This window comes from Heliangelus exortis, chromosome 10, assembly GCF_036169615.1.
Source record: "Heliangelus exortis chromosome 10, bHelExo1.hap1, whole genome shotgun sequence".
NCBI lineage: Eukaryota > Metazoa > Chordata > Aves > Apodiformes > Trochilidae > Heliangelus > Heliangelus exortis.
The window spans coordinates 5,530,421-5,553,963 of NC_092431.1; the positions used below are offsets into that span (position 1 = coordinate 5,530,421).

The 23,543-nt window shown below is 35.1% G+C and overlaps 1 protein-coding gene across 1 annotated transcript; it reads right to left on the reverse strand.

The window, feature by feature from the left end:
* Positions 1–4,802: 4,802 nt before the first annotated feature.
* RNF212 (ring finger protein 212) lies at positions 4,803–23,517 on the reverse strand. Its single transcript, XM_071753934.1, has 11 exons — positions 20,885–23,517; positions 18,669–18,730; positions 14,779–14,853; positions 12,003–12,059; positions 11,209–11,267; positions 9,465–9,529; positions 9,306–9,375; positions 8,433–8,478; positions 7,111–7,174; positions 5,864–5,936; positions 4,803–5,037 (listed from the first exon to the last, which is right to left on the reverse strand). Exons 1-11 carry the CDS (start codon positions 20,994–20,996, stop codon positions 4,803–4,805), a joined length of 918 nt encoding a protein of 305 aa, XP_071610035.1. The 5' UTR covers positions 20,997–23,517.
* Between the last annotated feature and the right edge of the window lie 26 nt (positions 23,518–23,543).

Genomic DNA, 23,543 nt, shown 5'->3' on the forward strand with positions numbered 1-23,543 from the left:
GCTCCTGTTTGCAAAGACAGGTCAGAAATATAGTTGAGACTGGACAGGGTAATACCAAAAGGCCCATCTGTTCCTTACTCCCATGGCATGAAGCCTTGGCTGTCTTCACCCACTGTAACTCTTGGAGCTCTGTCCTGCCTGTTTCAAATCAGTTGAGTTCAGAGGAGCTGGAGATGGCTGAAATGTTTTTTCACCATATTCTGCACAGCCAAATGCATAAAGACACAGATGTACTTAGACCATCTCCAAAGTCAGCTTCTGTTTGGCTCAACACAGAGCTGGGCAAGGATGTCAAACATGGCTAAAATGTGTGCTTGGTTAAAACAGTGGCCAGGAAAAGCCTTTAGGAATGTCTAGTGGGACTGATTTCCTCTTTTGTGTTGTTTCCTCCAGATGCCTTAACAAGGAGACAGACAGCCCTTGAACTGGTTATGGAGGCTGTTCTGATTGAAAATGTGTTGTTCTCCTTCCTTTGAGGGGCCCTGTGTTGGTTAGGACAAAACACCACCTTCATGGAGTGATTCTCCAGAGTGCCAGAATTAAAATGGATTCTCTCAGCCTTGCTGATCTTCTGCAGAAGCCTTTTTGCACAAGAGCCTTGTGAGAGAAGCTGGGCAAAGTGCTTGATTTCAGAATTATTGTGAGGTGACCAAGATGCAGAACAGCCTTTCCTCAAGCTTTTGTAGCTTCTGAGTAGCTCTGTGGCAGTAAGGAGACTGCTTGCTATGGGCAGGACTGCGAGGAACCTTTCTCATGTCCTGCTTAGGAAAATAAAACAATACTTTGATTTGCAGAACAGAAAGATTTTTTTCCTTTTCTGCTGGTGGTAAATTGTGAGTAACATGATTACACAGCTTGTTCACTGACTCCTAACACTGAAAAGTCTCCAACACATGCAGTCACATCCTTCTCCACCTTGTCACCACACAAATATAATTTTATCCCAAGAAAGCTCTTCCTGTATCTCCTGCAGACAGCTGTCACCCTAGTCCCTGCTACTACTGTGGTCTCATGAGTCCAGGACAAAGATTTAGTAATTTCCCAAGGGGCAAATTATCAAGTCTTTAGATGTAATTGAGGGAAAACATGATCAGAGCTCAAGGGCCACACCAACCAAAGCAAGCTTGAGGCAGGACACTGTTAACTTTCTTCATTAAGACATTCAGCAAGATAATCCTTTTCTTACAAAGGGCACTGGTGCATATTGGTGTAAATCAGGCAGTTTTCCTGCAAAATGCTGTAGCACTCAGGAGTTCTAGTCATGCAGGTGATATAGTGACTGCATAGCTTGCTGGAGATACCCAGCAGTCCTAAAGGTGCAATTTGCCCAAACACAGCATGGACATAAGCAGTGTCCTCCTATCTGCACAGATGTTTCTACTTGCACAGAAGAGATTTGCAGGAAGAGTCCAGCACACCTGCACATGTCTAACCATCAGAAACAGCTCCAGAGACACACAGAGCTGATCTCCTGACTGCACTATGTTGGCACTTTTGAAACAGAGACCACAGAAGGAGAGAATGCACTTCCTCAGGTCATGAGCAGGTTAAATTCTAGAAGAAAAATAGGACTATCATAGATAAGCCTGCAGTGCTGCACCTTGATGAGTTATGGCATTCTTTCCTGACTGCTAGAACATGAGAGTTCAAAAATAAGTGGTAGCAATTTCACATATTAATTGGCACAATTGTAGAAAATGCTGCTTGGCAAGTATCAGGTATTACGTCTAACAGACTAAGCATTTGTCTGCAGCAGAATTCCTTTGTATTACAAAACAATAAATAGACATGATGCTACCTTACATGGTGTAAGTTTCACCTTGTGAAAAAGATAAGTGATGAATGTGAAACGAAGATGAAGTTGGCAATGATAATACAAACAAGAGGATACCTTCAGCATTCCTGGTGACTGCACTCCATGAATAGCATGATTCTGACTTCTAGTATAACCCTATGCTATTGTTTATATGTGCACAAAACACTCTTCTAGTGAAATTAATACTCTGTGTTTTTTTCCTAAAAAACTGCAAGACTTAAGTTATGCCTCTTATGCCTTAAAGACAGAAAATTGTAGATAGAAACACAGAAAAGAAGTTGAGACAAGTTCACTCTTTGTGTTTCTCAAAGCTGTACCCCACAGCTTTAGCACTGGCACCTTACCCTGAAGTCTTGGATACCCCACTGTGCATTGGTCCTGCCCCAAGAGACCAGTGCATTGCCAAAGCACTCTGCTAAGAAAGTTTCAAGGATAAATAATTTCTTCCTTCAAGCCACTGCTGCTTTCCCCACCACACGACTGATCCCTGCTCTTTGTTTTACTTTTACGTATTTGTTTGAATTACTGTTTTAACTTCATTCAGTCCCTCATATTTGTTGATTATCTTTGGATGCTTTTCTGATGTTTTGTCTTCAGGGTCTACAACACTTTGTTTCCCTTTTTTTTATTATCAGTAGCTTTTCTGTATAAATTTTATAATAATAGAATTCCTTGCATAAAATTTTTAAATACCCGAAAAGGACAGCATAGTACAGATTTTACTTCACTTACCCAAGAGCGGTCTAAATAAATTTGTTTAGAGGTAAGTTAGCACCCTCTGGCGTATCATTAGTGTACTGCAAAATTCCTTGAGGAAACGACAGTAATTCCTCACAAAAACAAAAGTCACTGACGATGGATACCTAAGAGATGACTAGAGAAACTTTTGTGCTTATTGGGACAGAGGAAACTTTGCTTTTCTTCTTTCGCCACTTCTTAAAGAGAGAAATGATTAATTAATTATTTTAATATTTCAAAATAAAATGTGTCATGTATTTAGGGGACTTGATCTCAAAAAAAAAAAAAAAAAAAAAACCAGTTTTTAATCTCTTTTTAAAATAGCCTAGATAAAATAAGGACCAAAATAAAACAAAGGTGTATATTTGACGACTCAGGGATACCAAAATTTTGCTATAGATATACACAGTTATGGTGGAGATTTCAACTTAAGGTTTATTCTCAACAGAATAAAAAGAATCCTGGCATTCCCCATTCAGAACCTCCACTGAAAACAAAGGCAGTCTTCACTGGGTTCTGCCTCTTCAACCCAGTTCTCCCATTTCATCACATTGTGGGAGGAAATCATTGCTAACTGCATTAAATGATAAACTTCTTTGGGAGTGGAATAGATACTGTATTACAAGCTCAGTTGAGCCTGCTAGAATATAATATCCCCAAACCTTACCCCTTGCAACAGTGCCATTAAAAACTGAGCTGTAAGTAACTGAGTAAGAAAAAAATGTAGATTTCTGGAATAAAAAAATCCATAAATTCATTTTATTTTAAGACTGGGGCTCATCTCTAATAATGTACAGGTGCAACCATTTAAAAACTGAGTTCTGCTACAACCCAATGTATTTACAGCAAGAAATATTCCTTGAATATGTATCATGTTCTGTCTTAACACTTAGTTAATAAAGGCTGTTTATTTGTACAATATATTTTGAGTCAAAATTTCTAAAAACAAGAAGATTGTGTTTGCAATCCAGTTTAAAACTTTTGTAGATGTTAATCAGCAAGATCAGTGATGTTTTAAATACATTATTCATGCTGAGTGGTTAGATGTTTTATGCCAATTTCAGATTTTACAGAAATTAGAGGTACTTTGATATCCAGAGACTTTGTAGGGCTTCTCCAGATGCTGACTGATCAAAACAAATCACTGATGTTTATCTTTCTGCTGAATGCCCTCCAAAATTAGTCGATCCTAGAGTAAGAATACAAGTGTAAAGCCAAAAAAAAAAAAAAAAAGAAACAAAACAAAAAAAAAGTCAGTAAGACTAAAAGAAAATTTTAGTCCTGTAAATTATTTAGGGAATTTATTCAAGAATGAGAGAAAGTGAAAACTGTCAGAAATTTACAATATGAGCTGTACATTTTGATAAGAGCTTCTGGATATCCCTTTCTATGAGTCTAAATAAACTTTATATTTATAAATTAGGTTTCTCTTTCTGTAAAAGCATTTTTGCCATATTCCAGTTTCAGCTATGTAAGTGAATGTCCAAACCATTGTTCTGCATGTGAACTGCAATGAACTCACAAACAGCTCAAAGATGACTGCCAAGTTCAAAATAAGTGGGTTTATTAACCTTGATTTTTTTGTTACTTAGAGACTCCACCTGGCTCATGCATTATTCCACATGCTGTAGCACTGTTCAGCTGCCTAATACTTAATGTTTCACTTCTTATTCTCAGAATACCACAGTTTCATTTTATGCTTTTTTCTCTGCTGGACACAGTGAGATGTCAACTGTCATCCACTCTCTAAAATCCTTCATTCAGTTATACAGGAACCATCTCCCATTTATTCTTTGCATTACAGCAAATTTTTCTCCTTCCTTCTCACGTGTCAGCTCAACTATTTTGCTTTATCAAAGGACCCAAATTAACTCTCTCAGTCTGCTGTGACTCCCACAGAGCTCATTACACTGTCTCCACTAAGGTTTCTCTTTTCCTTACTTGAGATCTGTCACAAATTATTTTTTGACAAACCCGTTGGTATTCTTCTGGAAAATAATTATGGAAATGATAAGATTTAAATCTCTGTTAAAATGCTGTTCTGTGTGAAGTGGGAACACATTTCACAGCAGATATCCTAATGCACTGAAGGCTAAGGCAAAATAATGATCAGAAAGTTCAATATTTTTCATATTTTGCTAAGAGCTTACTTCCAATTTGAAATGTCATTTTTTGTCCTGGTTAAATTATGCCTTATTTACTGTCCTTCAGTAAATAAGTAATAAACACGCGTTATGCTGAAAAATTTTCAGAAGTATGAAATCTTATTTTCTAAAATATACTTGCCTAGATGTTGTCTTTGCAGAAGTCCAGAGATGGTGATTGGATGTCTTGGTAAGGATGACTGTGGGGAAGGTGATGTAAATGGATACAACTGAGGGGTTCTGAAATCAGAAATTGCCCATGATGCTCTTCTGCTGCTTTGTGATCCAGATGATGGTGTAAGTGAACATCCATTATATGGCAGTCTCATAGGTGTGGATCTATTAATGAAATTAATTCATGGGTGTGATTTGAGGCTATTCTTATAGTACAAGAGATTTCAAAACCCCTTAACTTCATAATGCTAATATTTAGTTAGGAAATGCTATAAATTATTGTGTTCTATATAGTACTTAACAAATTTTTACTTCTTTAGGATTTTAACTTACTTTACAAAGCAGACAGACAAAAAAATGATAAGAGAGTCAGAGATGGAAGAAAATTTTTTATATATGTATTTAGATATATATAGATAGATTTAGATATAAATATATATATATTTAGAAGAATTTTTTATATATATATTTTAAATCTGGTTTAATTTTAAATTTTAAATTTGGTTTAATGATTATAGGGAACAAGACTTTAGTTTTTCTGGAACTCTTTTTATGTTTTTAATTTGTCTTTGTAATTATCACAGTCTGAGATATTTCCCATGTTTAGATGAGAAACCTGAAACACCTGCTACACACTGCATGAAGATGTGATTCAGAGAACAGCTCTTGCTTTGATATTGTGTTGTCATCTCTGATTTTTAGAAGAATAACAAAGCAGAAATGTTGTTGCACTTTGATGCTATAAAACCACTACCCTTTGTATGAAAGTACCATGACTGTACATATCCACAGCTACAGAAATTCTAGTTCCCTCTGTACATCCTTGAAGAAAGTAATTTCAAAATAAAACCTTATGGCAACAAACACAGTCATACAGGTGATAGCTCCTGCAAAGTAACTTTTCTTATGTATAGAATATAACTTCAAATGTACACAATATAGGCCAGCCCCTCCTACAAGAGTGTAATATCTTGAAAAGGTATTTAATTACCTTGTAGATCCTGCTCTGCTGTTTTGACTTGACATTATTCCAGATGACTGAGAACTCCTGTAGGACACACTTCCTGTAATGATCAAATTTTTGAAAACAGGACCAAGATGAACTACCTTTTCTATTTAAAAGATAACTTTGGAAAAAACAATTAGTACTTTAATTGTATTATCTGTGGCAAACTAATGATAAGGCTATTCAAGATGTTAAAATTCTGCAAAATTACATTGGACAATGAAAGACAATGAGTGGGATGACAAAATAAAGTCATAATGTCACTTGAGAAAATGCTAAAGAACCCCTAAAACCCTTTTAAAATCATAAGAGTGCTAAAAGCTCATTATGTGGCTGGAGGTGGATTCTATTAACCAGGTGAAAAACTGCCTGAGAATGGAGCAATACAGAAACATCCTGAATGTGAAACCAAGTATGGGAGGGACACAGGAACGGGAGACCTGCAGAGCACTGGGCATTCTGGGAAACTCCTCATAATTAAACAGTACTCAGGGTGACAGCATTGATTTCAGTAGACTGTTACTAACATTTATATCAGGGTGCTATCCAAGTTCTGAAATGACCCAGGAATGAAAGAAAGTACAGGCAGGTAAAATGTCTTATACCTTAACATAGTGATATGGTGAAGAAAAAAAAAGAAAAAAAAAAAGAAAACCACCTTCCTGAAGAAATTCTTAATCTCAACTTAATTATCTTGTGTTTGTTATTAAATACTTTTGTATGCTGTTGTGGACAATATTAATTTCTAACTAAAACTAAAATAAAATATAAAATATAAATAGCTAGAACCAATATATGTCTATGAAGGTTAATAGAGGGTCAGCAACATGTATGCCTGTTACATTCAACCATACACATAATTATAGTATTTTCTTTGCAACTGTTGGCTATGATTGCTCAGAAAAACTATTTTTGTTAAAATAATTATTCACAGAACAGAATAGGTCAGTACTAGGAAGACTTACTTCATTCTTCATTTTTAACCATTTCTCATCTGCTGGATTGATGTCTACCTTATAAATTCTCAAGGGTCTTTTCCAATCAAAACCATTCCATGATTCTGTGATTCTAAAACTGGACCCATCATGAGACCTACCATACCTGATTGATTCTTTGATGATACCTTAACACAATTCAAGTTTGCTCAGTAAACTGACTGTGTGGATTTTAATGTCTTAATCCTCTTAATGTAATGCAAATGTTATCCAGTTTGGAACTTTATTTTTACTCACCCATACGTCCATCTTGTGGTGGAGTTATTACAGATAATCTTGCTGGACCAGTTGGTGTCTCAGGCTAAATGAATACCAAGGTATTAAATACACGTAATCAACATTTTAATTATTAAGATATTTTAAGCAATAGTGTTACATTTTTGAGGTCTATAAAGCCTGCAGATTTCTGGCACACTGCACTGCCAGTTGGCTTTTTTTATAGACCTAAAATGCAAGACCTTGGAAGAAAGTTACAATTATTTTGGGTCCGTGGGGCAGCATAGGTGTTTTAGTTTTATTTCATGAAGACCTCTGCCACATTCAGATAAGAAAAAGATTAGGCACTTACACCATTTTCTGTGCTGAGATTCCTTTCTTAAGTTAGCATCTCTTCCTGGAAGTTACCCCTCCTAATCAGAATACTATTACTGTGAAAAGTTTCTGCCATTACTCTCATCTTACAGATGTTATTCAAATCTTGCAATTTCCTACTCAAAAATTAGATTCTAACACTGCTTCCAGACCACTGACTCCTAAACACAGCTTTTTGTTAACATGTGAGCACAGACAGAAGCAAGACCAATGGTCCAGCAGCAAGAAAAAAATTGTTTATGAAAGGTGAAAAGTAATTACTGGCTTGATTTGTGGGTTTAAAAACACTTTTATCCATCATAAATGAAATTTCAGTGATGTTTTGAAAATCAGCATGATGTGAAGAGTACTAAGTGATTCACCTCTAACTTTAGACATCTGCATTTACCTCCAGCCTCCCAAAATTCCCTTTACAGTCAAAGAAGATAAACAGGGATGAGATAATGAGGGTCCTTTAGAATGAAATTAATCCTACATACAAATCCAGAGATTACACCTATGGATGCAGGTCTGTCTATGGATATAACCAGTCCACAGTTTATAAAGGAAACCCTTAAATGCTAGCACAGATCTAATTAAGGTGAATATCTTACATGTTTTTCCATTCCCTAATACAGTAAATGTAAAATTTAATTGCAAGTCTCAGTGTCATGCATTAGCAACATTTATTTTGGAAAGAGTTATAACATTTTATAATATAAGCATACTGAGTTTACAAGAATTTGCCATTTAATTTAGCATCAAAAGTTTAAAAGCCTGTCATGTAGAGAATATTATTCCAGAAATCATTATTAGATTTTTATTTCTTTTGAGGGACCATCTGACTCCTACTAAACATCATGCATAGCTGAATTCAGCATAGACATAAGAACTCTTTTGAAAGAGGGGAAGATGCTAATTTTTGCAGTACTGAGTAGGAGAAATCAAAAACATATATATAAATACATGTATTTAAAAACAACACTTACCTTCCTTATTGGTGATGGTAGAGGATCAATCTCCATTGACTCAGTTCTTACAACAAAGATCAAAATAATTGTAGCATTGAAATAAAAACAACACATTTATTACAATTTCTACAATTATGTTATATGCTCATGTTAAACTTGACTGATAATGGAAAATCATAATGCATAATCCATAGCACATAAAAGTATTTAAGACTTTTTAAAACCCACAAGCAGGAAAAAAAAAATCTATTGATTCTGAGCTTTGGTTTAGATATTTATGCAGAAAGTTTTTTCTCATTAGCATTGCCTTTCTTGTATTTAGGTCCCAATAAATATGCATATTTATGAATTTGCCATTTGTCTTCACAACAAGGCCATTCTGAAATTTTATTTTTTAATAGGTAAAGTCACACGTATAGATTGCTTGCAGATTGAGCAAACTGTATGTTCAATTTCTTTAAAATTAATGAGCCTAACTGGAATTCATCCCATCTAACTTCAGACTACTATAATGTACATAGAGATGTCCCTACAATTAATTTAGTTTTTCTCTACACCCAAATGGAAGAATTCCTCACTAATCTGTCTATATACCTACCTGCCTACCTACCTACCTAGCCTATCACCCAGCAAATCCTTATAGTAAGGTGCATCATGTCTTATAATTTTTTCCAGTGAGAACAAAGTCAATCTAAACAAGTAGCTATTATGTACATTTGCATTGGTAAGACCCTCCCCAGTTCCTTCATGCTTATGCAGTGTACAGAAACAAAGCAGAAAAGCAGAAAAAATACTTAACTCAAACTCACTACCAAAAAAATTACTTTAAAAATATCAGTATGTTGTCACCATGACATCATTTTAATTTAAAATTAACAGATTTGTACCTACATTTCTGAAGTGGAAGGATGGCTAGGATGAAGAGAATATGAAGAATAACCATTCTGTTTTCTTGAAGGAACTAAAGTCATTAATAAATTTAATATTAGAACATAAATATATCCAGTGAGATGTATTTCATAGTTAGTATCTTAAAATCACACTTCTTACTGGAAAGTCGATTTCTACTTGTACTGGAAAATGGTAATTGTGTAGTTTGTTCAGGAGGTTTCATGCTAAAGGGGAAACAGAAATAAAAACAGATATTAAGTAAAAGCTCCTTTGTTTAGTTCATTTCTCTTGTTGGTCAGTAAGCATAAAATCAAAGCATTTCATCCATCAATAGCTGGTTTTAACATGATATTATTTACCATGAGACAAACTAAGAATCTATGTGATAAGGTATTTATTTCTCTGTATCAAAACATCTGTATCAGTCATTAGATGCCCCACAACATCAATGCAGGACAACTTGTTGAAAAGCAATTATGGAACAACAGATGTTAAAATACAGCTATAGTTGAACCACATATCTTCATTTTTAAGTATACATTTCCCAGACTTTGCCAATAACCATAAATAAGAGGAATATGTCTACTGTGCACACAAGGAGAAGCCTTAAGTCAGACTCTCTTGAGAGAGCTCTGAAAAATCTGAAATTCAGTAAGAACTCTGTATTTGATATATACAGGATGCATATATTTAAGATGCAGACAAGAAAAAGGAGGCAGTGGTAAAACTATATAAACTATTCGAACCCACTATATACATAGGTTTCTTTATACTTTTTTTTTTTTTTTTCCTTTTTCTTACACCAAGCAGCATAAGAGAGCACAATATAGTACTATGTACATGCCAGTGTCAAGAGAAAGTCTATATTGAAAAAAACACAGAAAGGGAATAAAACTCAACAATATTTTGCAATTAAATTGCTGGCTTTATGAAGTGGCTTATTAAGCAGATTTCAGCACCCTTGATCACTGGTATTCCTGAAGTGACATTCATGAAGGGCTTCCCTCAAATGTATCTACAGGGACAAGTTCATTACAACTGTTCACTAAGTACTCTTAATACCCATATTCACTGAAATGGAAAAGCAGATCAAAAGCCAGCAGTTTTTGAAATATTAGAAAATAGGAAGGATAAAATAGGACATAGAAACAAATATTTTAAAGACAGAAAACTACACCACTATTGAGGAAAATTCCATAATGGTTTTTAAAATGTGATGTTTTCAATCAAATAATCAAAATAAAATGTAATGAAATAAAAAATAGTAGCACAGAGTTCACTTAGGGATCAATAAGAACTTTGGATATAAGTTAGAAATAAATCAGATTAAAAGATGAAGGTATATCAGTCAATAAGTAGGGGGATAATGTTGAACCACCTCTTGGCTATCTTTTTGATGCATTTGTGAAAAAAAGTAATTTAAGATGAGTCAATAAGTTGATTTTTACTAGACACAGAGAAAATGAGAACCATGTTATGAAACTCTGGCAATTTTGTAGATGGGCTGGATACTAGGAAAGATATCATAGTACATTCCAGGTTTATGCTGGAAAGCACACTGGAAAAAAGCACAAACTCATTTATATAAATACAAATAAAAACTTTAAAACTTACTATCTATGTGACTGAGATTGCTAAAAGTTAATTTTTATAGGAACTGCTGACTTGAATATAAAAATACAAAAGGATTCCTTCCTGACAAGCTTGATCAATATGAAGAAAATGGATCTGATGAAAGCAATCATTGTTCATTTATTTCTGTAAAAATATTCTTCTTCTATTTATACAAAATACTTGAGGAAGGCAAACTAGACATGACTTTTAAATTTTTATCAATTAAATTTACTGTTCTCTGATTACAAAGACTATTTCTTATTTACATTTGCTGCATTAAATCTCTTACCATTGTATCTGATGCATTTGTTGTGTTACTTTCTTGAGAGATTCTTCCAACTTTGCAGTCTGTGAGATAATTATAGATTATTATGTGGATCCATTAAACAGTCAGTCTGAAAAAGATAATGCTTCTTTTTGGCAGTAACAGACTCAGTATAATTACCCTTTGTTAAGTGTGCTGGTAATATTGGATAAATGAATACTAAGAAAAGTGCTAAAAAATAGCTATTTGTATTTTTACTATTTCTCATTTCAGATGCAAAATTCATTCAGTTCTTTGCAGATTTGGTTTCTAATAGGCTTATGTAAAGATTATATTCATTATTATTTTACTGATGTAACAAAAAATATCTCAATTCAAGAATGCTATGAGCTTGCAAAATTACAGAACATTAAGGTCAAGAACATTAGGTCAGCTCCCTTTAATGTGTATTTTTTACAGACACATGATAATGCATTCCTTTATGAAGGATGTTAAAATTTACTCAATAGCCTCAATACTATGTCTGTATTTTTTTCCTAAGTTTGACTGTGTAGCATTAGTCCTTCATTACTTCCCACTATTCCTATTTTTTAATATATAAAGAATAAATTTTTAAAAAGCAATTGTTTTATCATCCAGTTTTCCCTTTTAATCTTGTCATCCCACAACTAAAATCTGTTTTATTAGAACTTTCAAACTATAATGAGCTGGCATTTATAATGACAGAAATGAGGCAATCCTGATAAATTATTCTAAAATAAACCACACTAACAAGACAAGAATGAGCAAAAAACTAAGAAAAACACATTTAGACTTACCTTTTGTCTTTGGTATGCTAATAAATGTTTACGATGTTTTTCTTGAAATTCTGAAATCTAAAAATAAATACAATTCTATCAATCTTCATTTAGTTATATTCATGCAACTTCAGGAAAGAGTGATGAAGAATGGCTTCACAGTATTCAACTTTTTTCTATATTTTAATAAGTACTTAACATATTTTCTTGAAATCCTCTCCAACAAAATATTCTAAGTTGTTAAAGTATAATAAAATTTATTTAATCTAGCATGACCTACCCTGTTAGTAGATTTATTTGACTGTGTTTTAACAATATGTTCAGAAACAAGGTAAAGGCATTGGAGAGCCATTTTAGTTGCAGTGTTTCTTACTCATTAGTGCTAAGCAAACACATAAAATTAATGGCAACATAAAAAGTAATGTGTCTTACTGGCAATTATAACTTGCCTTGTAAAAATACCCTGTTAATGAAAGAATAATTGTTAGACTGGTGTGTGGTGTGTAGACACTTCTTGTGTCCAAATGAGGGTCATAAACCATGACAAGTTAAAAGTAAAAACATATAAGATAGGGAAGACAAGAGCTTGAAGAACAGATTACAGTAAGCAATAACTTACTAAGAAATCTTTCTTCTCCTTCTTTATCAGAAAACTGATAGAAAATGTGCCAAGATAGAGTGAATAAAAAAAAAAAAATCAGAGAAGTGGAAGGAAATCCACAGTGGAGTATAAGATTCAAAAGATTATTTTTTATCCACTGTAGAAGAGCCTGGGACATTCCTCAGTTGAATATTCATGAAAGGATCAGAAGTATATTCAGAAGAACTGATGAAGAGCCACTCACCAATGGCTCTGAGCTGCCTCCCACCACACAGAAATGAGGACTGGGTCACAATATGTGAAACTGTAAATTCAGTGCTCAGTTCCACTCCAAAAATGAAATCAGACCTTCAAGCAGTTAAAAAAGGAATAGAGAGGAGAACATAATTACTACACTTTTATAAGTTCCTATATCCTCAGCCTGTTCAACATCTCAAAAAGGAAATAAGAGGTCTGGAAATAGCTCAGATTAGTCAAAGACCTTCAGGAAAACATGACCCTATAAAACAGGGTTCTCCATGACTGAAGACAGCTGAAGAAAGGGTGCATTAGCAGTCTAAAACTAATTCTTAGCACAGATGGAATGCATGGAATGATTGCTTTTTCCTCTAGAATGGGGTTGGAGATCAGATCAAATTAGCAGGTAGCAGGTTAAAACCTGAAGAAGGAAATCATCATCACACCTGTGAACCTACTCACTTGAGAGGGGTTGGACTAGATGGCCCTTAAAGGTCCCTTTCAACCCTACATTACGTGATTCTATGAAACTCCCTTCCAGACTATGTGATAGATGCTAAATATTCAGAAAACAACATGACTGTTACACGAAGAACAACACCCACCACATCTTCTGAATGCAAAGGCATCAATCCCACCTTGAGATATCCCTGTGACACAAGCTGTTGAAAGCTAGGAGGCTGTTCTGAAGTCCTACCACTACATGCCAGCCTTGCTCTCATACTCTTTCCCAAGCACTCATTGTTGTGACAAATATGAGAGTAGATAAATCTTTGTCCAGAAACTGCTCTTTTGTCTTTTGATGCTGGTAGAAGTTCTGAACATACTTTTATGCATTAATTATGTTACCCATAGGTTATCTTAGGCTTCAGAAAACCCACCTTAGCCTTTTGAGAATGTGTCCTCTTTTTCTTTCTGTGACACATTACAGAAGTTTTCATTCACTTGTGATTGGTGATCTGGTGTCTGGATTTCTTAAGTTATTTGTTAAGTTAACTACTGACCATCATATATATTTTTAGAGAGTCTGTACAGAAAGATAGAGAAAGGCTTCTTGTTTACCTCAGGTCAACCATGCAGCTTAGGAGGAGGAGTGCTGAGGAAAGGAACCATACTCAGCTTTGGAGAAGTTTTTAGAAGCATTTAGAGAAAATATGAATCCAGATCATCACGGAAAAAAAAGGAGGTGATCTTCCCTGGCATACTTTTCATTTGGATCTAAGAAGCTCACCACAAGATCAGAGAAGTGCCAGCCCAAGGAAGCTGACAATACAAAATAAAGGTAGAGATGGGTTCAGGGAGAATGTACAGTTCAATCTAGACTGGTTGAAACTGACACTGAAATGCTCAGTAAGAGGGTCAAGGAGAAGGGCAAGTTATAAAACCAGGCTGAGGAGATGCAGAAAATGAGGAGGCAATTGGCATTAGCTTGCATTCATTTAGCCCACACAGGTTCTAAAAAACTAAGCCTGACGGAAGGGAGCCTGAAGTTTGCAGAAGGCAGGGAGGAAATTTGCCTTGAAATCATTTATTGCATCTGTTTGAAAAAAGCAGAGCTGTTCAGATTGGAGGGAAAAGAAAAAAAAAAAAAGCTCAGGACTTTAGCCAGCTCAGGTTTTCACTGTGTAACTTTTTATTGCTATAATTAGGGCCTGGTATCTGGGCATGTTTAAGGTTTTGGCAGATCTAATTTTTCCTTGCATAGCATTAAAAATGATTTTAAATCATTAAAATAACCAGACTAGTGGTCCTCGGAGAGAGTTTGAAAAGATCAGCAGTGACCATAATGAATAATTTAGGCTTTTTTAAGAACTTTGAAACTGTGGAATTAAGGAATTAAAGACAGCAATGAGCATACATTAACTTTTAAGAATTTGTTCATATATTTTTCCATGTATATAAAAGTCAGTAGAGGTTGCTGATTATTCTATAGAGTTAAAAGTTTTACAGAAGATTCACCTGTGTTATTTCTTTTGAATATTTCTTGCATAACGTATCTATTCCCATGAACAGTGATTGAATATCAGGATTTGTCTACCAAGAAAAGAAAATATACCAAGGTTAGCATTGTTGTTTGCAAGTTACACTAAATAAAGCAATATGTGAAATGTTCCTTAAATTGATTGATGTATATAAATAAAAAACTGACAGATCAAGTGTAGAAAAAACTACAAACTGACAGATAGAGTAACTGAAAATAAGCCTGGTTTTATTTAATGCCCTTATTAACCATCTGGAAGGCTTTGTGCTTTTATTTAAAAACATTACACACATATATACTTATTGTACCTAACTAACAATTTCCAGAGGACATTCAGGGAAGATGTTGTGGTCCCCTGGAAGAGGCATTGCCTTCAGACCAGCTGCTAGGTATCCAGCAGTCCCCTTCTAGAATCCCCAGTCATATGGATGAATCTTATAACCAGTATTGTTGCAAAGTGCTTTTTTGGAATTATTCCAGTGCTGACTGGGATCTCTTTTTGTGTCTCCTGCCTGCTGTGCAGCAGAATGCTAGACTAGAATAAGTAACAAATCTTGAAATGACAGTTAAATTTTTCATGTATTTCATGTCTGAGACTTTTAGTCAGAGATCATGATGTGGCCTCACAAAAATAGCCAACTGTGTTTTTAGAAAATACTGAGTACTCTATACCTGAGCTATTACTACACTAAAGATATATTTGTTATTTACATTGAGAAGAAAATGGAAAAAAAAGTCAAGTGAATTTCAGATTTATAGTGACATTTGGACATACACCCTGGTCTACAAAGCAATGTAGGTAACTCCCTTAAGTGTTACTTTACTCCAAAATACATTAATTCCTAACTTATTCATACAAAAAATAAACAAAATGCAACCCCAAAATAGTTACACTAGTTATAATATTAGTTTTATTACCAAGAACTAACAGTGATCAAATTTTTATAGTTATCTACTGCAACAGTAAACAGCTTTTAAGAATGAGGTATTAAAAAAAACATCACTTACAAACTGTAAACATAGCTTTATGGCAAGCCAAAAGCTGAATAAAAAATCAAAACCAATCCAAATATACTTAGATGACAAAAGATTGTTTACAGAAAAAAAGGCATCCTTCAAAGTCATCTTTCAAAATTCAATCAAAGAGAATGGAAACTGTGTCAGGCAAACTGTAAATTAATCCTAGAATTACAAAATTATCTCAAAAAGTTTTAAAAAACTGAAAAAGTAAAGAAAGGTGAATTATGGAAGAAATGAGAAGTAATCCACCTGTGAATTAAGCAACCATTTTCTAGGCCATTAAGAACACAGAAAGACCAGTGCTATCACTTAAATTAAAAATTGAAATAAAAAAGAATTACACTTTTCTCCACTTGAAATACACATACATACAGACAGCACATTTACCTACTCCAAAAATAGCATAACCCTAGCATAAAGTCAAATATCCAAGATTAAACAACTGCATTTGCCAAATCTACTTTCAACATGTGCTTACATTCTATATTTTTTAGTAATTATAGTCAACTGAATCTCATAGGTAAGGAGCTAAATTTACAACCTGCATTTGAAAAAAATTTATATCTTTCTTTCCCCATATTCTGACATCAGCTACTTCAATGTCCTGTATATCAACAAAGATGGCAGAAAGTTTGGTGACTGCAGAACTGTGCATGTGGCTGCTAAACCCACTTCTGAATATTGATGAGCTGTGCTTGCATTTCTCTCACCAGGGGAACTGAGTTACTTTTCCTTGCTTTCCCCAGATACTCATTTTTATAGAACTCAGAGGAGGAAATTAATTGTATTTCAGACTTCCTCTGCTGTTCTGAGTTTGGTTGACACGTGCCAAAGCATTCAAACATTTCCACAAGGTGGGATGGCAGACTGAGAAAGACAAAAGCAGGCAGACAGCACAGTCTAACCTGTCTGCAGTATTTAAGCAAAGAAAATACAAAGAAGATAATAAAATTTCATCTAGAAAGATTAATGTGTTCCTAAAAATACATTTGGCATATTTAAAATGTATTAATAGGAGCCAAGCTATAGAAACCTCAGTAGGAACCTCACAAAGCAATGACCTTGATTTAAGAACCTATCGTGATACTCTGAAATAATTAACAAGATTCTGATTTATCACAACACTAAACCATTCTCTGGGAAAAAGCAAGTGAGGCTTGTGAGACACAGAAGAAAAATACAAAGGTGACAAGCATGAATTACTGTAAAGATGAGAATATCTAATGTGTAGATGTTGATTGCCCCAATATACAATTTAATGAGGAATTTTAACACATTTATAGGACCTCTGACTCATTGCAAATTCTTCCATGGTGTCAAGCTCATAAAGGTTACCAGGTATATTTCCACTCAGGCTCCTGAAATATAGAGCCATGACTTTTCTATATGCATCTTTAATTATCATTCCAATCATTTTATCTGTTCTTAATCAAGGATAAGCAATCATCATTAATGTCTTTTTTTTAAAGAATATGGTAATTTGCTTCCTTCGAGTTCTCCAGAGCAGTGGTAGGTTCTAATGAAAGATGTAATATTTTTGCTAGTATTCCAACCATTGCATTTTTAAATTCCTTGTTTTTTACAAAAATTATCAAGTTCTGTTGAAATTATGCAATTTCAGACTGATCTTACTTCAAAATTAGCTTTGTTTGGAGGGAAGTGTTGGACAATATGACCTCCAGAGGTTCTTGACAACCTAAATTTTTCTGTGACTGAAATTAATAACAGCACTTGTACCAAGGGTAGTCTGATATTGGAAGCTTATTAAAATACCTCCTTTAAAATTTTATGAGGGGCTTTTTGGATGTTCTTAATTGGCTGGCTAGTTGGTTAGTTGGTTCCTTTTTTTTTTTTTTTTTTTTTTAGCATTTTTTTCAGCATTTTTTTCTCTCCCTCATTTCAGGTTTGCAAGATTCTGTGCTTATAAATATGAACTATGGTGTAAGTTTTTTTACCTTTTTTATATACTGTATGCAGAGGTAGAGATTTCAGTATTTTGATATACATCATCTGAGTTCTAAATATATCTGTAGAAAAATCATGCCCTTTTTCAAGGTCACTGCTTCAGGGTTAATCCCAAATCATCCTCTATTTCATATACATTATTATCTTATAAACTTGTAGGATTTTGTGTGTTGGCTGTATTGAATGCTTTCCATATTTTTCTTCTATCATTGTGAAGCAGTCTTGCCCCTTAGGTAAGCATCAGTTTAGGAAAACATAAATGTTTTGAAAGAAACCAGCTAAGAAGATGATTCCTAGGAGAAAAGGCAAAATTAAATCTTTCTAGTGATTTCAAGAAAGGGAACGAAAAGCTTTTCATTCTCTAGTGAATAATAAGAATTCCCAGTTTTTGGATCCTCTTTTAAACACATGGCCATGAGGAAAATATTTAAGCTTAAGTGAAAATGGGGAAGTAAACCAAATCAAACTTGAACACATTGCTGTGCCACCATGCAGATTTTTGATTTAGTCCACTCCATGAAATAAATCATTAAAGTCTGTTTTGTCTGATGTACAAATGCTAAAGCCAATAAGTATTTTTTCAACATTTTTAAATTAGCTGTTGATGTTACACAGTAGTCAGTCATGGTGCTTGAAAAGGTTGGAGTGATTTACAGTCCAGCAGAATCTGAAAACCTAAAGAGTTTCCAGAGGCCTTTATTTGAAAAAATCCACAAAATTAAAAGCTGTGTAGTGCATAAGTATCAAAGTCTACCAATATATCATCAGTAAATATTCATGTCACAGCTAGCAAGCAAAATGGAAGCATATTGTAATGTAAATAGTGTAGCTGTTAAGGAAACTAGAGATTAATGTAATAGAACAATACTAAGGTTCCATTTACCTGTTTTGAGAGGAATAATGTACGACAAGGAGTTCTACAGATCAAACATTCATCTTTTTTGCCTGTAAGGTAAAGGCACATTTAAAATATACATCAAACTCAATAGATATTCAATACATTTTTAATAGAATTTGTGCTTAATTCTTTGTTTGGAGCTTGTGGAAGGAATCTGAAAATTATACAAAAAATGCAGATATAAATGAATAAAAAAATTTGTTTTATAACCATTACACACAGTTCCAGAGGGAAAATATGTGTGAATATCATCAGGTCTTCCTCCTGCAAGAAGCATTCATGTAAATGATTTTATGAATATCATTAGCATCAATGAATGCAGGTGACTTTTAGTTCCTTTGATTTAAATAAGACTACTTGCCTGGTTTAATTAAATGTATGCTTAAGTGCACTAAATGAGGTAGAGTCAAGCAAACATATGACTTTTTAGATTGGGGCTCTCAATACTATATATGTAAGCTTAACTTAAAGAATTCATAATTTTACCCTGTAAATTTTTCCAGTGAAAAAATAAACACATCAATTTTGAAACCATTATCATTTTCAAAATGCCTCTTTGATAATTTGCAAATATGCCAGAAAACATATCTAGTAAATGGATATCACTACAATGTTTATATTGATAGTTTTACTGTCAGCTTTCCTTCTAAGGATTCTAAGGATCAATGTTTATAAACACATTTAAAGAGTAAATACATTTAAAGTGTGATATTGCTATTATTGAATTCACAGAAAAAAATATGTATTATGTCTCAGGGTTTTTTCTGACAAACAATATTAAGAGCAGAAAGGAAAGCTGTTGCTTAGGTTCTAGGATTCTGCAAGTTGTATTTAGAGGCTTCATCTTATAATCTTATTATCTTATCTCCTCAAAGCAACGCTGTGAAAAAATTTTGCCAGAAGTTTTCTATTATGAAATCATGAAATATAGATTGATCATTTACACTGTGTACCTTTCCAAGAAACAGGGCATTTAGCATTTCCCTCAAAGGGAAAAACATTTATATTTGTCTAATATTTTTTCTTTTGGAAAACAATTTCCTTACTTCATCATCTTTTCAACAGAACTTCACCTAAGTGTATCATAGGAGTCCCAGAACATAACTCAGGAATTACATGCAACACTCAAAATCTTCAAAATATCACCTTCTACTCTCCTAATGCTGCCAAAAATCTTCAAGTGTTTCAGTGAGTGATATTTAAAATCACTTAAGAGCATTAGCAAAACCTGTCCTAAACAAATCCTGCATTTTCCAAAATAGCTCTTTCACTAACAAAAAGCATACCCCTTCCAAAATTAGACAGAACAGAATGTCATCTTATGTTTTCTGCAATGCATTCATGGATCATAAGAATGCCTCAACAATTAAAGACTTAAAGTCTAAGGCTTGCTCTTAATTAAAGCCCCATTGCTCCATCCAGATTCATCTGTGGGCAGACACAGGTGGGGTTTTTTCATTCTTCAAAGAAGATCAGTAGCAAGAATGGAAAAGTTTACCAATAACACTCAGTTGACAACAATTTTCCCACAGTGAGTCAGAAATGCTAATTCCTAAGGTGAGTGTGTACATGCCAGCACAGCTTGGCTGCCTGAAGCAGAGGGCTGAGCAGCCCATGCCTGCAGCAACCATTACGTTTCTGCAGACAGACCTCACATATACCATGGCCACAGCAACCCTTACCTTTCTGTAGACAGATCTCACAGATATGGCCACATCAACCTTTACCTGTTTGCAAACAGATCTCACATATGCTGTGGCCTCAGCAGCCATCACCTGTTTGCAGACAGATCTCACAGATATCATGGCCTCAGAAGCCATTACTTTTCTGCAGACAGATCTCACAGATATCATGGCCTCAGAAGCCATTACCTTTCTGCAGACAGATCTCACAGATATCATGGCCTCAGCAACCTCTACCTTTCTGTAGACAGATCTCACAGATACGGCCATATCAACCATTACCTTTCTGCAGACAGACCTCACATATACCATGGCAACAGCAACCATTACCTGTTTGGAGACAGATCTCACATATATCATGGCCTCAGCAGCCATCACCTGTTTGCAGACAGATCTCACATGTACCATGGCCTCGGCAGCCATTACCTTTCTGCAGACAGACCTCATAGATATGGCCACAGCAACCATTACCTGTTTGCAGACAGATCTCACAGACATCATGGCCACAGCAACCATTACCTTTCTGCAGACAGATCTCACAGATAACATGGCCACAGCTTGTGAGGCTGAATCGGGGGGTAGGCTTGCGGGGCTCGCAGAAGCACGCATTGCAGAAGACCGGGACGGCCATGGAGCAGAGGGACAGGAGGGTCCAGCAGAGAGCAGGCACCTGAGGCAGATGCCGACCCTCCCGCCACCCGGGGGTGACGCCTACAGGCCCCGCTCCGCCATGTTCCTCTGGTCTGAGGCAGCCCCAGGGCCCTGAGGTGAGGGGTGGTCGCACCTCTGCACCCCTTCAGGGGGAAAGGGCTGAGGGCAGCAGGCTTTGACACTCACACCCTAAAAAAAAAGGGAGTTTTCTGGCTTCTGACTGCCAAACTGGAGAGAGTGCCCATGCAGCGGATGCTCTCTGAGAGTTGGCTCCCTCCCTGGGCCCAGCTGAACTGGGGTGGCTTCACCACCAGCCTTGTTCTCCTCACAGAGGTGGCCTCAGCAGGGGCTGCCATCCGGGGTGTGGAAAATGGCATCCAGTGTGTGCGTTTTCCCTCCTTCAAATGCAGGAACCTGGGAAGGTAACCTATTTCTTGTCACAGGTTTGCTGTTGCTTCTTCTGGTGTGGAAAAAAGTGCAAAGCAAGGAATTTTTATTTTGTTCACTAAAAACACCCAGGGCTTGCTGATTTCCATTGAATAAATCTTATGGGGAAATTCCCTCAACGGACCCACTCATGCAGGCTGGAGCTTTGGGTATGACAGAGCCACAAACATCTGGCTTTTAATTCATAAAAACTACTGTCCCCAAAGTGCTTCCTGAAAGAGCTATGATTCAGATTCCACTTTATAGAGTTAATTAAAAATCTTGAAGGAGACTGAAAACATTTCATCAAAGCAAAGATATTTTATTATTGTTATTATTATTGCTACAGATAAAGAATGAAGCACTCCCAGGCTCTAGTCCAGAATTCAAGTCTCAGTGCCAATTTGGGTACAGACCTAATTATAAGTAAGGAGAATAATCAGCTCCTTTCTAAAGGCTCATATGATGCATCCCCTTTTTGTTTAAATACTTAAGTGTATTAAGTGAAGATGAGTTAAGTTTGTCATTGGGATATAGTTGGGAGCCCTACACTAAAATATTAGCTGAAGCCTTAATCACAAACTTGTAGCAACCCTTCATTAAACTTTCTTCTTGGACTTCGTATACCATATACCACATTCCTTCTTTCCCACCACCAAAGATGTTATTACAAGATATGTTGTTAGTGCAATATGTTTATTGATTTGGTCTGCAGAGCATTGCTTTTTGTCTCCACTTTGTATAAACTTTATGGATTTTTACATGCTCACAGCTGTATTTTCTTTCCTATACTGTAAATGTAAGTGAGCTTCAAGGGAAATGTCATTCCCTTGCTAATAAAAACAAGAGATGAGAACATAATAAAAAGAAGACTTTAGAACAAAAATTGGTCACTACCTTTTAGACTAGCAAAGGGTCTGGTAAGACAAGTAGAAAGCCAAACCACAATATTTTGGTGTTACAATATTCTAGAAAGTTTTACAAGAATGTCCCTTCACAAATTAACCAAGTGCTGAGTTGGCTCGTGTGATAACCACCTCCAATTCTTTCTTACACTAATGCTTTGTCAAACAAATTATCTGAATTTTTAACCTCAGCATGATACTGCAGATACTCTGCTTTTCTACATAAACTACGTAAATTAAGGCATAAACTTATATACAGCTAAGCTGCAGTAAGTGAAATGGAAGTAGATGATTAGGGTAAAAACTGTTAAGGTCTGTAGACAGCCATGTTATGGTTGTTGAACAATTAAAATACAAATGATTCTGCAACACAGAAACAGACTAAAGAATTTAGTGTAGGAATAACTTAAAATACAATATATAGGTATGAATTCACCATTTACCAAGAAACCTGTAATGTGGTTTACTTTGCCATATTCATGAAAACTAAAATCTATATAAAGAGCTCTGGGAAAGGTCAGATCTCAACTCTGTAGCCTAATGTTTAGGGTGTATCTGAGAGCATAAAATAAGTAAAATAATTCCGAATAGTTTGCTGGGTCTCTCTCTTCCATGGTAGCTGCTGCAGTCACTAATCAAAACATTAAGTGTGGGCTTCCTTTTCACTTAAAACTGAATATTTTAAAAGAAAACACTCACAATTATATTTAAGGAAAAGGTAGGTGTTACACATGCATCAGTTGAGTTCAAAACACTCTGACCAAAGTAAGCAATTAATTAAGTATTTAATTATTAATCTGATTATTAAATAATTATTTATTTCATTAATAAACTGTTACTATCCAAAATCTTGAGTTTTCTCACTTTTATGCTTCTGATAGGTGGTGGGAGAGAGTGAGTGAGCAGCTGTGTGGTGCTTAGGTGCTGGCTAGGGATAAACCTTGACAGTAGAGAACTCTGAAAAAATAGGAAACTCCTTTTAGAGTTCTATTTTACATGTAACAATCCTGAGCTGAGTTTAAATGTTGCCTTAGTCATTTAGCCCTTCTTCTAGGTTAAGCTTTACATCCACAGAGGAAAGTAAATGGATAAAGATAGGATTCAAGAAATAAAATGTAAGAGGATGCCAGAGGCTGCAGAAAAGATGGAGAAACCAGAGATAAAGTAAGACCCAGAGGAGAAGATGAGAGAAGCTT

Coding starts and splice junctions, on each gene's coding strand:
- RNF212 (XM_071753934.1), bottom strand. CDS start 20,996: ATGGCCGTCCCGGTCTTCTGCAATGCGTGCTTCTGCGAGCCCCGCAAG. Junction 7,175..8,432: donor TACCATCACCAATAAGGAAG/GTAAGTGTTGTT, acceptor GTATTCATTTAG/CCTGAGACACCAACTGGTCC. Junction 5,038..5,863: donor AGCAGAGCAGGATCTACAAG/GTAATTAAATAC, acceptor TTTCATTAATAG/ATCCACACCTATGAGACTGC.